At 40.9% G+C, this 17,036-nt stretch overlaps 1 protein-coding gene across 2 annotated transcripts in view; it reads left to right on the top strand.

The window, feature by feature from the left end:
• Positions 1–16,587, top strand: part of pcx (pecanex) — a 40,839-nt gene extending 24,252 nt beyond the window's left edge. The window contains exons 17-26 of one of the 2 annotated variants that reach the window (XM_089734889.1): positions 780–963; positions 1,521–1,797; positions 2,490–2,597; positions 3,174–3,274; positions 3,894–3,989; positions 4,561–4,626; positions 9,147–9,250; positions 10,285–10,497; positions 11,344–11,527; positions 11,948–16,587. In XM_089734889.1, coding sequence (XP_089591015.1) covers positions 780–963; positions 1,521–1,797; positions 2,490–2,597; positions 3,174–3,274; positions 3,894–3,989; positions 4,561–4,626; positions 9,147–9,250; positions 10,285–10,497; positions 11,344–11,527; positions 11,948–12,088 — 1,474 coding nt within the window. In that variant the 3' untranslated portion in view covers positions 12,089–16,587. Of the gene's footprint in view, positions 1–779; positions 964–1,520; positions 1,798–2,489; positions 2,598–3,173; positions 3,275–3,893; positions 3,990–4,557; positions 4,627–9,146; positions 9,251–10,284; positions 10,498–11,343; positions 11,528–11,947 lie in introns of both variants that reach the window. The other variant, XM_028181354.2, reaches the window with a different exon arrangement.
• Positions 16,588–17,036: the final 449 nt, after the last annotated feature.

The raw sequence follows: 17,036 nt of genomic DNA, 5'->3' as shown, positions 1-17,036 counted from the left end.
CTGCGGGGCGCGCCGCACCTCCTGGCGCTCAGGTGAGTCGCGCTATCGACCCGCGCGCTAGGGACACAACGCGCCCGTCATCTGCCACGAGGCGGCGCTATGTCAGCGTAACCGGGCGAGTAGGTGAGCTCACGGAGCTTAAACCTGGCGAAGTTGTTAATACTGACCCTAGCAAGAGCAGTGTTTCCCAGAATCTATCACCGGATTGGAAACGCGACCCACTGAGAAGATCCGGCGAGAAACTGTATCGTCGTCGCACGTCATTTCGGATCCTCCCGGTGCTTTTAGGTACCTCAAGCACCGGTCACCGTCCTTGCCGAACCCGTCGCCTGCGACGAAGGGCTCCACGAGTGAATTAACCTATAGACATAGCCTACTGTGTTTCTCGCCGGATATTCTCAGCGGGTCGCGTTTCCGAACCGGTTGTAGATTCTGCGAAGCTGGGGCTAGTGTTAGCAACGTCTTCAGGTTTGAACATCGTCAGCTCACCTATTAGTCCGGTGAATCTAGAATAACCCCTTGAAGTTACTAGAATAGGTAGGAAAAAAAGCAATATACATAATAATGCAGACTAAGGCATTCTTGAATGTATCGTCTTTATATAAAGACGATTTATTGCTAAAGCGCGGCAGAACAGAATTGGCTTGAGTAGCGGAAACACACATCGTATGTACTATATCTTTTATAAAATAAACTCAGTGTCAGTCGCAGTTTCATTTTTTTAAAAGAGCTCCTGGATCCACCCCGTAACAGTAACACAGAAGTCGCTCTTCCCTCAGACACGTGATGGACGAGGGCATCGACGACTACAAAATAATAATGCTGAACAAACGGCACCTCGGCTTCCGGGTCATCAAGCTGAACCGGGAGTGCGTCCGCGGGCTGTGGGCCGGCCAGCAGCAGGAGCTGGTCTACCTGCGGAACCGGAACCCGGAGAGAGGCTCCATACAGAACGCCAAGCAGGTACGAAACACTCATTTTGATATCCTTAGATCTTATTTATTCACATTCAATATTCTAATTTACACGATTTACCCTACTCATTGTTTCATCTCGGGCAATATTTATCTCGTTAGCTTTTAACAATTGAATCTTGCGTTTATAATATTCGTGATCGCGGACCGCCTGATATGTCTACGACTCGCTATTACTGAAGAAAATACTAAATTGTGATATATTTGAATATTAAGTCGTCGTGGCCTAAAGGATAAGACGTCCGGTGCATTCGTGTTGAAGCGATGCACCGGTGTTCGAATCCCGCAGGCGGGTACCAATTTTTGTAATGAAATACGTACTTAACAAATGTTCACAATTGACTTCGACGGTGAAGGAATAACATCTTGTAATAAAAACCAGAGAAATGAAACCTCCTTACAACTCATGTCTCAAGGTGGGTGGCGGTATTTACGTTGTAGTTGTCTATGGGCTCCGGTAACCTATTATTGCTAATAATATAAGCAATATATTTTTTTTGCTACCAACGTACTCCGGAGAGAGCTGATCGCGTCCTCTGTCGACAGGCCTTGAGGAACATAATCAACTCGTCGTGCGACCAGCCCATAGGGTATCCCATCTACGTGTCGCCGCTCACCACCTCTTATGCGGACACGTCGCCGCCCGTGCGCCGCCTGCTGGGCGCCGCCGTGTCCGCGCGCGGCATCCGGCGCCGGCTCGCGCAGCTGTGGCGGCGCGTGCGGCGGCGCTGCGGCGAGGGCTGCTCCAGCGGCGCCGCGTGCGAGGCGGGCGCGGGGGGGGAGCCGCGCACGCCAGCCCCGCCCCCCGCGCGCACTTCGCTCGGTACGCCAACCGCTCCTAGCCTAGCTAAGCCTTGTTGTCTATAACCCGTTATATCGCTTCAGAGTTAAGATGTACGTTGACCCGTTTCGATGAATCTCAAGATGATAACATTATTGAAGTGAAACTTCTAATGCGACTTCTAACAAAGTTGCGTTAAACTACCATACTAGAAAAAGACAGAGCGAGAGTGGATGCGTGTCACTCGAACGCACGCGCGTAGTATACCTGTTTGAAAAATAAATAAAACCACAATACTACACATCGAAAAAGAAGTTTCACTTCATACACGTGCATTCTTGAAAATTTTTTTTCAAGAATGCACGTTGATTTTGCAACGGTTTTTTTCCCGATTCAAGATGTTGTCCATGTGAATGGTACTCCTATTCAGTCTGGCCGTACTGGTAACGTCGGATGTTGTCAATATCCACGGATACAGATGAATACTTTTTCTCGTTATATTTGAATCGTTACTGTTTGAATAGTAATGAGAGTTCGCCCGCTGAGTTTCTCGCCGGATCTTCTCAGTCGGTCGCGTTTCTGATCCGGTGGTTGATTATGCGAAGCACTGCTCTTGCTAGGGTCAGTGTTAGCATCACTCCGGTTTGAGCCCCGTGAGCTCAAGCCTCTCAAGGCTATCAGCTTAGGTAGGAAAAAAAATAAAATAATAATTAGAGTTCGTTGTCCCCCTTCAGCCGGCACGCGAGGCAGCCTGGCCAGCGCCGGCAAGCCCGCGTCCACGCTGGCGTCGCTGGCGGGGCTGCTGCGGGAGCACTCGCACGAACGCGCGCTGGAGGAGGCCGGTAACTACCTCGACCACTACCACTACCATCGGTTCTCGCGAGTCGTAAAGATTACAACTGTTTCACGATTTCATTTGGCTTGTGTATATTATATGCGTTTTATTATTTCCAAAGTTTTGAATGCTTTACCGAGCGTGGTTACGGACGATTGACAATGTCGTTCGTCGATATTTTGATATTGTTCTAAGTACTTTAAAACAATTAGAAGTATATGTTTTGACTTCTGTACACGGTTACTTATCCAGAGGACGATCATTTAAAATTATTTTAAGTTATCATTGAACTAACAAATCGAGTACACGTGATAGAAGTTCAACTTCTTTGGGAAGAGTGAGGTATTTTCAATACTTGACATCAGTAGACCATTACTATGAAATGCGTATTCACTTTTTATTATAGATATAATACGTTTAACCCTTTTGAATTTCTCTGTGTTTAAATGTATTATTAGTATTTATTCGTCCGGGGCTTTAAGAAGTGAGACTTCTATGGTTGAGAATTTAATATTCTTGAAAGACTCAATAGTGTTCAATAAATACGTGACGAATACGCGCTAATTGCTAACATATATTACAGCAGTTTATACGGAAACGGTCGAGAGTCGGCGTCGCAGCGAAGATCGGTCTTCAGCCGGGCGGAGAGAGAAGGCGCCGCGACCCCGGGCGCACCCGCACCAGGTACGCACGCGCGCGCAATGTGCACGCAACACGAGACTTGCGGCTACTACCGTTCTTGAGAACTATGCTGGGAGGTGGCGATGATTGAGAACTCTTCAACTTGGACTTGCTGCTCCTATAAAGGGGCGAGCGGTGACGTTCTTATTATTTTAGTTACAAAGTGTTTTTTCGTCTCAAACTTTTTCGTCTGTGTGTTGCATGTCGCGTGACGGTCGGCCGCGGAGTAGGGATAAAGTGAAAGGCGCTCGTCAGAGCAACCAAAGCCAATATGGCGGCGGGTTCAATAAAAATATTAGTTGGAGACTTAGTCTACTTTTATCCTTTCCCATTATCATTCCAATTTTCCAAGTATAAAATTAAGGTTGATAAAGCGAGTTTTATATCCTTAATGGAATATTATTCCAGAAATTTTTAGTTAATATGAAAAAAAGTTTCACTTTTACCGTGGTTTCATAAAACCACACAATCCTTTTTTTTTGTCTTTGATGTACTAACTATGCAAATGGAAGAATTTGATTCGAGTCCTACATCCCAGCAGAGCGTAATAACAAAGAAAGAAGATGTGCGTACGACTCGCAAGGTTCACCAGGTGCCTTACCACCAGTGTGTTCTGTTGCAGAGTGACGGCAGGAGGATGCGACGTGAGCGAGCTCTGCCGGCTTCCTTCCGCCTGCTAGCAGCCGATGCTGCCCACTCGCACGCGCACGACCTGCCGGTAACAAAACCAGCCTTTTATTTCTTTATTTGTTGATTAAATAGGTGAACGAGTCCCTACCTATCTGGTGTTAAGTTGTCACCGGAGCACATGGACACCAAATAATGTACATGCGGCCCCCCACCTTGAAATATGAATTCAAAGCTCAGTATAATTACAGCGGCTGCCCCACCCTTCAAACCGAAACGCATTACTGCTTCACGCCAGAAATAGGCAGACCGCCCTGCCTATTTCTGGTACCTACCCGTAATCCGAACAAGTCCACTACTACAAATTATAATTTTTGAGGGTTTGATTTTTATTACACGATGTATACACCTTCGTCTTGGAAGTTATTCGTGAGCTATGGTTAAGTAAGTCTTTCATGGTAAGAATTGTTACCTGCCTGATTCAAAAACCGACAGAGTCGCATCGCTCCAACCCAGTACATGGAGTATCTTATTCTTTAGGTTAAGTAAGCGTTTGCTTAAATTTATATCATTCGCGGGTATTTACTAAAATATAAAAAACTATATACACATGTTCTACTATGTATTATATTGTAGTACAATTAGTATGTGTATTGTAGCAGAGCACCGGGGGCAGCAACTGGGAGTGTGGCCCGCGCGAGCAGCCCCGGAGAGCCGCCAGCGTCAAGGTACGTACCGACGTGCTGTAGCCCACGGACTATACGAGGTCCAGTCCCGTGCTGGCAATTTAATAAATATATACCCCTTTAGTATATATTACCTTTTAAAGCCTCTGGTGCGTGAAAATTTAAATATAATAATTGAAGACATGAGTGGTTGAAGGGGATTTGATACATTTTGTTAATTTTGAGAAAACGAGCAACGACTTTTTTTACTTGTACTTTTCTTCGTACAGAGCTCCTTCATCACATGTATTTTCTAAAAATAGCCTTTGAGGGCCGGAGTTTTAATATCTAATATGGTTTATAGGCACACAACAACTTCATTCAATGTAAAAACTATTTTTTTTTTTTTAAATGGTGCTTAACCCCTTCATCCACTCATGTCAATTATATCCAAACAAAGGAACATTAATAAACCTTATCGTCTAATATTTAAACATTAAAATGTACTTGGTATATTTATTTTAAACTGTAATTTAGTTAAATGTAAACAACAAGGCATATTTTTGTTTAACTACCGACTGATTTATTGTATCAAAATTTGATAGTGATGTTATTAATATATTCCATAATTAATCAGAAAGGATTGAAAATCTTATTGTTCGACTTTCCGAGGGATGATTATTAAAATAAACTTGGATTAGAAAAACTTGTATATTAAAGTAAAAAATCAATAATCTAGGATACAGTGTCACTTATGACAAGGGTATCATGACAACGGATTTGCGTATTACAGCGCTCTCTAGTGACGGTTTTAGGAGTTGGAAAAAACAGGGTGAACATTCCGCCCACCATGAACTACAAAAGTTCATAGCCAACAATGAGGCCATCAAATTTTACATGTACAATTAACATCTCCATGAAACCGTAACATCTTAACCTAATAGTAATCAATAAAGAACTGCTCAACATGAACTAAATATAAATTACACATTAAAGAAACCATAATAACGACAAAGTTCAGTCAAGGGTTGCTTTTAAACAGTTCGTACTTACTTACAACTAAACAATAACAAAATACTTAATAGCTGATGCATCCAAAGATACATTTAAGTTACATACATTGCATGAAATATCTACAGTTATTCAGGTAAGTAATGTTAAAAAGCGATAGGCAAAATGCAAAGTTTGGAGACTGGTCTTACAATTTTAGATTTCTTACATTTGATAGTACCCTTGTGACATTATCTGGAAGTCAGTATGCTCTGGTACGACCTTGACCATTCGATACATCTTAACTATGTCCGCTGCGAAACATATAGGATAAGTACGCCATTTCATAATTATGTGTCGTAACTCTGGTTGAAGCCTTGGACCTACCAATAAATCATTGTTCAATGACTTGCCGCTGGTACCCTTACACGAAGCGTCGAAAACAACGCCGACCTTCGTTGTACTTTTGTCCTCGCGAACAACCAACTGCATGATGAGGTAGATAAACGCATCCTGGCTTAGCAGCTTCTTGTTTGTCATTAATTACTTCTATATGATTCATAGCCAGGTGGCTACATTTATTACCTTGGATTATTCTTGCTTCAAGAATGGATTATTTTCAAGTTTCTTCTTGAGCAAGTGGATTGTTGTCGCGAAAAGGAAGACCTACAACATAACGACCCAAACTGTCCCTAGTTGTAGTGGATTCAAAGTATCTTTCACAGGATTCTTCTTCCTTGGATAAAAGTGGATGATGCTAGTCAGTTTCAATCTCCCAGAACTGACGCAGCAAATCATTGATTGAGTTGTCATGGGTATGTGCGCTAATAATGTAAGGAGTATCCCCACTAACTTAAACTCGTCCCGACAGGATCCATCCCAGCTGTGTATTTTGAGCTGTCAAGGTTCCAGGTGGATTTCTCAATATGCCTTCTGACAAAACCTGACCATACACATCAGCGCCCAGTAGAAGATCTATATTGCTTGGTGTACCATATCCTGGATCAGCCAACTGCAATTGTAACAATTCCGGCCAATCCTGAAATTGAATTTGCTGTGAAGGAAGAGTGGATGTTAGGCAGTTTAAAAACATAGGCTTGAACGGGATAGCTAAAAGAGTTATATGTGGACTGTACTTTAAATTGAACCATATGTTTTACTGAAATACTAGATTTTTCTCCTCCTAATCCAGATATGGTACTTCGAACTGGCAACCTTCAAAGCTGCAAAAGTTGAACTGCGTGTTCACTAATAAACGAGGCTTGAGAGCCCTGATCCAACAATGTCCTAAGTGTGATACATACCCTTGCTGGATACATTAACTAATGCGGTAGCTAACATTACTTGACTACTTGATCTCATTTCACTGTTAGAAAAGTGGCTGACAACACGCTCCACGTGATCCGCCGCCTGCGGTTCTTGTGCTGGCTCCCACTGTTGATTAGCGGGCTGACTAGGGCCCGCCAGGGCCGGATTGTGTGTGCCGCCTTCCTGGTGCAGCAGCGAGTGATGACGTCGGCCACAGCGCCGACAAGCCGTGCGTCGTTTGCACTGTGTTACCGAATGGTTAGCTCCGAAGCAATTGAAACACAGTTTTCTCTTCTGGATGAACTCCCGGCGATTCTCGATGGCTTCTTGTACAAATTTCTTGCATTGATAAAGCAAGTGATCTTCCGAACAGAATGGGCAGGATACAGACGTCGTCACGCTGAACACCTTCGGTTTATCCACTGCATCTTTGCCTCTAAACTCTCTTCTTTGGTTTGGTTCTAAAAACTCGAGTGCTCGATATCTTGATTCCAGGAATGATTGGAACTCGCTTAGTGTAGGCAATCGATCAGCCTGTTCGCTTAGTTTTTGTTCCCATTGTTTCTGGGATTCATTATCCAATTTTATTGTGATGAGATATATAATCAGGATGTCCCATGTCGATACAGGTATACCAAGGTTAGATAAAGCGTGCAAGCAATCATTTGTCGTATCGAGTATTTGTTTAACACCGTTGGATGACTCTGAAGATAAAGCCCTTTGGCCCACCAGCCTGGCCAGAATGCTGTTCGCGATGTAACGTTTGTTATTGTACCTTTTGTTTAATAGCTATATTCGTTATTTTCGCATCCCAATATAACATTCTGGTGATTTTCTTCAAACTAACCAGTGTTGTTCCAATAATTGCAATCTCGTTTCGATATATTCCCTTGTTATTCTAGACGCAGGTGACTTTTTGAAATTAATCTTTGCCTTAAATATCTTATTTTGAATATCGGTTTTTTAATATAACTGTCCGGGCCCATTCTTCACATTCACTAGTACTTAGCAACGAAATAGTTTTGTGTTAATTACGGTTTGTAACATTCTTTGCACTTAAAATTGTTGTTTATCATTAGTTGTTTTCTTATCCGGCTCGAAGGACCATGTTCGACTTTCCGAGGGATGATTATTAAAATAAACTTGGATTAGAAAAACTTGTATATTAAAGTAAAAAATCAATAATCTAGGATACAGTGTCACTTATGACAAGGGTATCATGACAACGGATTTGCGTATTACAGCGCTCTCTAGTGACGGTTTTAGGAGTTGGAAAAAACAGGGTGAACACTTATTGATTTAGTCATTTTCTTTTAGTTAAGTTTAGTTTAGTTGAAGCTACTTAAGCTGAATATTTAAATTTGAATAACTTAACAACAACATTTAGAGCCCCTTATCTCAGTTAAAATGAATATTAAAAATTTAACAGTATTAATGTATAATACTAAATTGAATGTTTTTGAACTCCGTGGCACTGAAGAAAGATCCCTTTTAATATTTAAAGAAGTTTAAATAATAAAGGTTTTCTTTATTATTATATATATATAGAGAGAGAGAATACCTTAACACACACCAAAATACAATGAACAAGTGGTATTTTAGCTAATAGCGATCTCTTGTACGGTTCCTAAGCAACGTGGATCTCCATGATGACCTGGAGCTTGACTCAATGAGTAAGTATCTACAGTCGGCATCGCTGCGCCACTATGAGCAGGCGGCACGACATGAGAACCCTCTCGTCGTGGCCGCTGGAAATTACATACCCGATCCTGTAAATCGAATGGTAAACAGTCGCGTCGCCCAAAACACGTCATTACGGATCCTCCCGATCCATCAACTGTGCTTTTAGGTACCTCGACGAGTAAATTAACCCTCAGACACAGCACACTGAGTTTCTCGCCGGATCTTCTCAGTGGGTGGAGTTTCCGATCCGGTGGTAGATTCTGCGAAGCACAGCTCTTGCTAGGGCCAGTGTTAGCAACACTCCGGCTTGAGCCCCGTGAGCTCACCTGCACACGTTAGGGTGGAGCTGAAATAGCCTCTCAAAAAAAAGATCTCTTGCAGATAACCGTTTTTATCTGGATAAGGGCAAACAGGGTGTATCGTGTTAAGTTCCACGAGCCTGGCTGTACTCGTAGTATGGCCCGGGAGGTGGCTGACGGGGATGCCTCCAGAGCTTCCTCGAGAACCGAGTGCAGCTGGAGGTATCCCCGCCAGCCGCCCGCTCGGTCCGCAGACGTGACGGTGTGATGGTATGACGATGTGACTGTGTGACGGTGTGACAGGTCACGTGCGGCGAGGACGAGTCCTCCCTGGAGGACGTGGCGGCCGGCCTGGACCTGTCCCTCTCGCTGCCCGACTGCAAGATCATAGCCAACAGGAATGCCAGGTGCGGACGATACTAATTAGACTATTCGGGGAATAATAATAATAATATAACTCTTTGTTTGACACCACATGTACATTCACTGGTGGTAGGACCTCTTTTGAGTCTGCACGGGTAGGTACCACCACCCCGCCTATTTCTGCCGTGATGCAGTATGGGTTTCGGTTTGAAGGGTGGGGCAGTCGCTTTAACTATACTGAGACCTTAAAACTTATATCTCAAGGTGGGTGGCGCATTTACGTTGTAGATGTCTATGGGCTCCAGTAACCACTTAACACCAGGCGGGCTGTGAGCTCGTCCACCCATCAAAGCAATAAAAAAAAGAGTAAGCATATAAAACACATAATAGACGGTGACATAAATTGGCGGCCTTGTCGCTGGAAGCGATCTCTTCCAGGCAACCTTGCAGGGAGAGGAATAAGCAAACTAACATGGACGGTGCTATATCTTTATAAACTTACATAAAAATATATATGTACTTATATACACATGTGAAAAATAAATACAATATAAGATATACTTAGATACGATTAAATACAAATAACAAATAAATAACTCGTCAATCTTTTATTGCGTAGATGTGACATGATGTAGATGTAGGGAACACGGCCCATCTGATGTTAAATGGTTACCGGTATCAATAGACATCAACAACCACAATTATTTAGCATAACAGTTATCCGATATTTAACTAATGAGACGATGTCTTGCTCTCGTTATGTTTCTGCTGTGTTTAATTATTTCTGGGTCACCATATTGGACCCGGGAGTGATGATTGAAAGTACTGTGTTCAGGCCAGTGTTTTCAATTATTTTAGAGCAATGTCAAAGATGCTAGCCTTCTAAGGCACTAAGCATCACAGCTTAATAAGTTAATGTATTTCGCTATCATTCAATTCATTCACTACCCGCTCTTCAAGCACGCTGTACATCTGCATTTAAATATTATAAGAATAATTTTAAGTGCTAGAGTTTTATTACCACAAGAAACTCCCTTATGTACCACAAGCCGGTACATACTGCAATTGCATTTCACAGATTTTTCATAAACGAAGGCACGTCGAAGGACCTCTCGAAGATAACCAGGGAGATCCGCCACGAGAGGGAGAGCCACCGCGGGCTCGCCGGCCGCTACACGGAGCGCCCCGACGCGCCGCCCGCCGACAGGGACGCCGCTCAGAAGAAGGACAGCAAAAAGGAACCGAAAAACAAGGAGATAAAGACTAAAATCAAACGATCCGAATCCGGCAGGTATGTTCAAATATAAATACCGTTTTATATATTTTTTTTTATTGCTTCAGTGGGTGGATGAGCTCAAGGGCGTAACTGCCGCCACCCACCTCGAGACATGAGTTCTAAGGTCTCAGTATAGTTACAACGGCTGCCCCACCCTTCAAACCGAAACGCATTACTACTTCACGGCAGAAGTAGGCGGGGCGGTGGTCCCCACCAGCGCGAACTCTCGAGACGTAATTACGCAAATTGTAATTTTGCGGGTTCGAAACCGTGGAAGTCGATCGTGAACATTTGTTGAGTGCGTATTTCATTAGAAAAATTGTACCCGCCTGCGGGACTCGCCGGTGCATCGTTTCAACACGAATGCACCGGACGTCTTATCTTTTAGACCACGACGACTTATTATATTAGTATTTCGTTAGTATTTGTATAGCAGCAGTATAGTAAGTGCAGCAGGGCGTGTATGTCTTTGAAAACGACAGACGAAATAAATTGAAAAATAGGCAGACCGCCTTCCAGCATTCTTTACAACTTCGTGGGTAGTACGTGTAGCTTCTATTTGCGCACATTTAAGAACAAGATACGCTACCATAAGCATATTAGAAGGCACGAGAGGCGCGGACGTTAGCTTTTAAATTATTGAACTGAACATTTTGCTCGCCGTTGCTGAAACCGGCTCGGAACCATGATGATGATGATGATGATGTTGTGATGATGATGATGATGACGATGGTGACGATGATGATGATGGTGATGATAATGAGGATAATGATGATGGTGGTGATTATGATGATGATACGAAAGTATATTAGTGTTTTGTTCGTGAGCAGCTTGTAAGCGTGCGCTGTGTGCTTGTTGCAGGAGCTCTGGGCGCTCCTCGGTGAGCGTGGGCAGCAAGGTGCTGATCGTGGAGCCGCTGGGCGTGTACGACTGCATCAACCTGGGCCGCCGCATCGACGTGCACTGGCCCTGCGACCTGCAGCGCCTGCGCGGGGGGCGCAGCGCCTGGGGCGCCTGGGTGCCCGCGCCCGGCATGGACGGACTGGTGCGTGCCGCTACATGACTCTCCTACTTGTGATATCTTGGAACGGGACAGCGTTACTGGTTTACTGTAGAATTACCGAGAGCTGCAGTACCTATCCGGACCAGTACGCCCCGCCACCAGTGTGCTTAGTGCGAGTTTTTTAACGTTCTCGATGTCGTAAAAGTTAACTTAAATTTGTATGCAGTTGAAACAGCACCCCTAGCGGCAAACGTAGGCAAACGTTCCAATTCCATACAAATTTGAGTTAACTTTTACGCCATCGAGAACGTTAAAAAACTCGGACTAAGCACACCGTACACACACATTACTTAAACTATTTGATTAACATGTTCAAGTCTCGAGGGTAGAGTGAGTGTCCGTGAGCTTAAATTATTGTTCGTGAGTCTAAGGCGAGTTCCAAGTAAACATCTTCACTTGCAGGTGGTGCACAAGTGGACGCCGAACCACAGAGACCCGAAGCTGAGGTCGCACGTCGATAAAACGATCCTCCTCGTGCAAATCGACGACAAGTACGTCCCGATAGCCGAGAACTGCGTCCACGACCTCGGCGATGAAGTGTGAACTTTAAACGTGTATACGTAAAGTTGAAAATCGAAGAATTGTCGAGGCCCCGAGGTACGATTGAAATGTAGACTTTTTTATCGGACTAAATAATTGACGTGGCATTGGAATTTGAACTTTAAAACCTTGAGGGTACAGTGTGAAATAGATAGGACTGAATTTGGAGACGTTTGGATAACGTTTAACTTCGAAGTTAATAAATATAAAAAACATTTGTCACAAACTCATGCTATTATAGATTTTGGAATGTTTTGAGTCACAAAAAATTTTCAACGCCTTCAATAAATGAATTGGACATACAGTTTCACAGGACATTCACTTTCTTATATATTATTACGTTTTATAAGAGAAGTCAAAAATAATTTATAGAAAAAATCATATTAACTGGACACATTCAGAACCAATCAGTACAGGTATATCTTTAGATTTGTCTCTTTTGTCTATGATTTTAAAATGTGTATTCTGACTTATGAAGAAAATAAATTTGGCTTATGAATAAACAGTCTGATGTGTGTGTCTGAAAAGTAAAATGCAACCATAAAGCCATCGATGTAGAGATTGATTTTCTATGTCAACGATATTGTAAATATTATGTGTTTGATTGACCATTCTCTTGTGTGTAGTTGAAAACCTGTCCTCAATCATGATTATATGTACATCAGCATTCATATCTTTGTGTAAATGTTATAATTTAAAAATAATTGATAAATTGGATTGAGCATCGCACCGACGCCTCGGTCCTAAAGGAACTTAATATCTCTCAAAGGTTATCGTCAACAATACGGTCTAGGATTCTTAGATATTTTTACACTTATCGCGACGGCCAGCAAAGCCTATCGAGAAACTTGTTGTTTAGAGTATGGTCAATGGTAAAAGATCTCCTGGACGAAACCCTGGACTGATGAGATGAAAATCCTTACCAAAACCCCACATAAGGAGTGGGTGCGCCAAGCCTCAGTTCACAAACTCTGGAGAAGCTTTCGGTAGGCAGCGGCTTGGCTCTGCCCTGGCATTGCTGAAGTCCATGGGCGACGGTAACCACTCACCATCAGGTGGGCCGTATGCTCGTCTGCCTACAAGGGCAATAAAAACAATAAAAATAAAAAGCTGTCAAGGCTTTAATAAACAAGGACTCCACATGACCACTCTGACAGCTCTGCCAAGTAACCGACTATGATGATGATGACATATAACCGCACTTACAGTTAAGTTTGGTTAATCTTTACACAACAACCATAACAGCCGATTATGGTCCAAATCTTTAGGTTAATAAAACTGGATGTGTAACTGTGTGGACGTATTGTTTTCGTATCTTTCTCTCTTCTAAATATAAACGTAGCTAAAATGTTATGAAATGGTCTTGCCAATTTTTTTATGTATTTTCAAATAGTTCCGAGTGTGCCCTTAATGAAAATAATTTAGTTAATTAGGTTTTATGGTTATTTTTAATGCGTCGAGGGATGAACCGGCTCACGTGTCATCTCGAGACGTGAGACGTTTACGACTCCGTTGTGTCCCACTAGGACTAGGACTAGGACGACTGACCCAAATAAAAGTGGAAGACGCGACTGATCCGTGGCGGAATGGTAATTTTGGTCCCTACCCGCGCGGGCTCACAAAACCTTGGATACCCAATCATTGAAGAATAAACGAGGGTACAATAACAAGAATAATCCAATTGGATTGTTCATTTCTGTTGGCACTGACAACTACACAGACCGGGCTCGTTGGAGGCGCTCGGATAGTTGTTAGCAAATCCCACCCCACCTGACTGAGCCCTTGCTCGCCCACCTATCCTGCTGAAGCTGGACAGGTCTCCGGGCCACCAGTAATCCCTCGATCAAAAAAAAAAAAGACCGGGTTCATTGTTCGAGATGACCTTGCCGTGACCTTCGGCACCATATTGCATCATCTCGACTGAACTCCGAGCTCATGTCGGCATGCGTCCTTATCAACACATGCCAATGACGAATGGGAGCCACTATGGACAAGTGGGCCGTACGCACGTTTACCTTCAGTGATAACAGAAAAAAAAATTGGTCGAAGATTATTCATGAGACAGCGTCACCATATACACTTACGATTCAGTAGGTCGTCAGCCAATCGATTTAGATAACTTTGATTTTCGTCACGATACAAGCGAAGGTCATATATTATCTTGTCTAGTGTCTATTTATTCTTAAGTAATTACTTTATATGTATGTAAGTGTCGGTAACTGTAAATAAAACAAGCAATTGTAAATATAAATGTAAAAAAAACAAAAACAAACATAAATTATGTACGTTTATCTCTTTAATATATTAAATTTATAATTATGTAAGATATGAGTAGAGTAATATTTCTATTTTGTTATTACATTTTTATTTCTTTCTTTTTTTATAAGTAAAATTAAAATAAAATTCGCACCCAAATATTCTAAGTCTACAATTACACCAAATATGTATGTTTATTAAGAATATATTTATGAAAACTTATTGAATTATGAAGGAAGACTCATTAGAATAATACACAACAAGTTAAACCTATGTTTTAAAGTTAAATGAAATTATTATTTTTCAAATCGAACAGCTATCTATATTTTGTGAGCTTAGGATAGTATTTGAAAAAAAAAATTGGAAACCTTGGCAAGATAATTTTCTTTTCCAAGTAAATTGTATCGAATTTGCAATTTCTGGATTCTTTACTTATTTCACCAAGTCATATTTAAATATTTTATATTATATTGTTTCATTAATTTAATCATAATAGTTTATTTGTTTAAAAATACACAAATTTCACACTGTTGAACACATACATAAATAAAAAGTACATAATATTGTGTATTATTCTATAAAGTACTTATTACAGATTAGCTGTATATATTCGTTGTTGTCTAGATACTATATAAGTCGAGATGCAATTTATATAAACATCTGTAATGTTCGATTTATAACAAAATAATATAAAAAAGCTAATAATGGCGCGTTGTGGTTTACGAATTTAAATTGGTATATTTAAAATATTCTTGTTTACATAGGAAAGATATTGGTTTTACAAAACTTTGAATAGATTTATTATTGTGGTGTTTAAAGAAATCATTTGTTGTTGATGTAAATGTGTTTACTATTGAAAAATATAGAGGATTTAAAATGTATATATATGTATATATATATTTTGTTTTGAAATGTTCTAGTAAGCCGCATAACATAGTGACAAATGTGTGAAGTAAAGTCCAAATGTGGTGGTAAAAAGCTTGGTTAATAATCATAATAAATTATAGTAAACATATTTATCAATAATTGAGTTTAAAAAAATATGTCTTATGTACATAAAATAAAGTTCTTATTAATTTATCACGGATCCATTGATACAGTCCTCTCAAATATTCTCAAGTTGCCTTTATATTTTAGACTGATTTTTTTCTATAATTAAGATCAACAGAAAATGCCTTCGAACTTATTCAACAATTTAAAACTTTAATAAAAGCTAAAATTTACTCGGTCATTTTAGCTTATTAAGATTCAAAATGTTCATCAAGTATCAAGAACTCCTTTGCACCTTGCACCGGCAATGATAGTTAGGTCTACTCTAACTTTGACTGTCAATTTGTTCTTAACAAACTCATATCGGGTAAAATTATCATTCGCTTAAAACGTGACAGAAAAATAATGCACAGAATGATTTTATGCATATACGACCGCATTGTAAAGCAAAGTCAGGTGTACTGACCTAGCGAGGTCATTGAATATTTGTAATTCATCGGGTGCATTAAAAAAACCATTTGTTTAATATTATTCATCGATTGTGATTTTTATGGTTCTACTGGAAGGATTTACCAACACATACATATCCTTTAAATGCATCTTACAATCCTCTCTTTTTTACACCCTGTACCGTCATCTTCTACCTGACTGTGTGTTATTTTTTGCTTTCGATGTATGATTCCAATAGTTATGTAAAGTTGCTATCTTTTAGATCGTGAGCTTTTTTTTTTGATCTGGCAACGTCATATGTACCTACCTACCTTTAACTTTATTAGAATGAGTTCTTAATATATTAAAAAAATATATGTTTAAGGTAAATCAGTGTACTTATTTAATGTTCTTTATTAGAGAGATCACGATTGTTGAATGTTGATAATGTGTGACTAGTTGTTTGTTAGGATTGGAATTAAAAACCTTGCTCGCGGCCTTATTCGGTCGGAATATTTTTGACAGCATCAAAGTAATTTAAAACCTTTGATAAAAAATTATAGAATGTATCGAAAAAAAGTTCTTATATATATATATGTTTTTTTTTTTTATTTGTCCTATTGTCTATAGGAACAGCAGTGTGTATATGAAGTGATTAAAAAAAAATTAATGTAGAAACTCACAATCCGTCCACAGACTTGTGATTTGTGCATATTTTTTTTTGTGTGTTTAACGAAATTTCAACAATCGTGCATCGATACCTACCTAGTTCGGTTACAAGAATGTATCGTCATAATCGACGCAAATAAAATGGTACATGCAATCGATGGTAGTGTTTTATTTGATGAGCTTTGAATCGCACTTGTGTATTGTAAGCCCTTGCTACCCTAGCCTACCGCGACGCAATCGTCAGCTTCGATTTGTAAGTTGAGACGCCTCTACTAGGTTGATTCTTCGTAACAAGAGGATACAGAATTTGCATATTGTTACGTCAGTAAGAATAACGCCATCTATCGCCGAATAGCCGAAACGAATATAAAAGGATCTAGTAACATCTAGAACGCTCGAGAAGTACACCGCCATATATTGTCAGATAGGGGAAAAACACATCGAAAACACTGGACTTGTGAGGAATGTTCTCGATAATTCTAGAGATGTCGTATCGACTATAAAAGCGTTACAGAGATGGCACGCAGTCCGTTAGTAATCGGAGCTACTCGAAGCGAAACAGCGAATGGATCACCCGAAGCGGAAGAAGCGAATTGAGAATTTCAAA

Source organism: Bombyx mandarina, chromosome 18 (genome assembly GCF_030267445.1).
Source record: "Bombyx mandarina strain Sakado chromosome 18, ASM3026744v2".
Taxonomy (NCBI): Eukaryota; Metazoa; Arthropoda; class Insecta; order Lepidoptera; family Bombycidae; genus Bombyx; species Bombyx mandarina.
The sequence above is the reverse complement of the archived record's forward strand: the minus strand, read 5'-3'. Positions and strand labels throughout refer to the sequence as shown.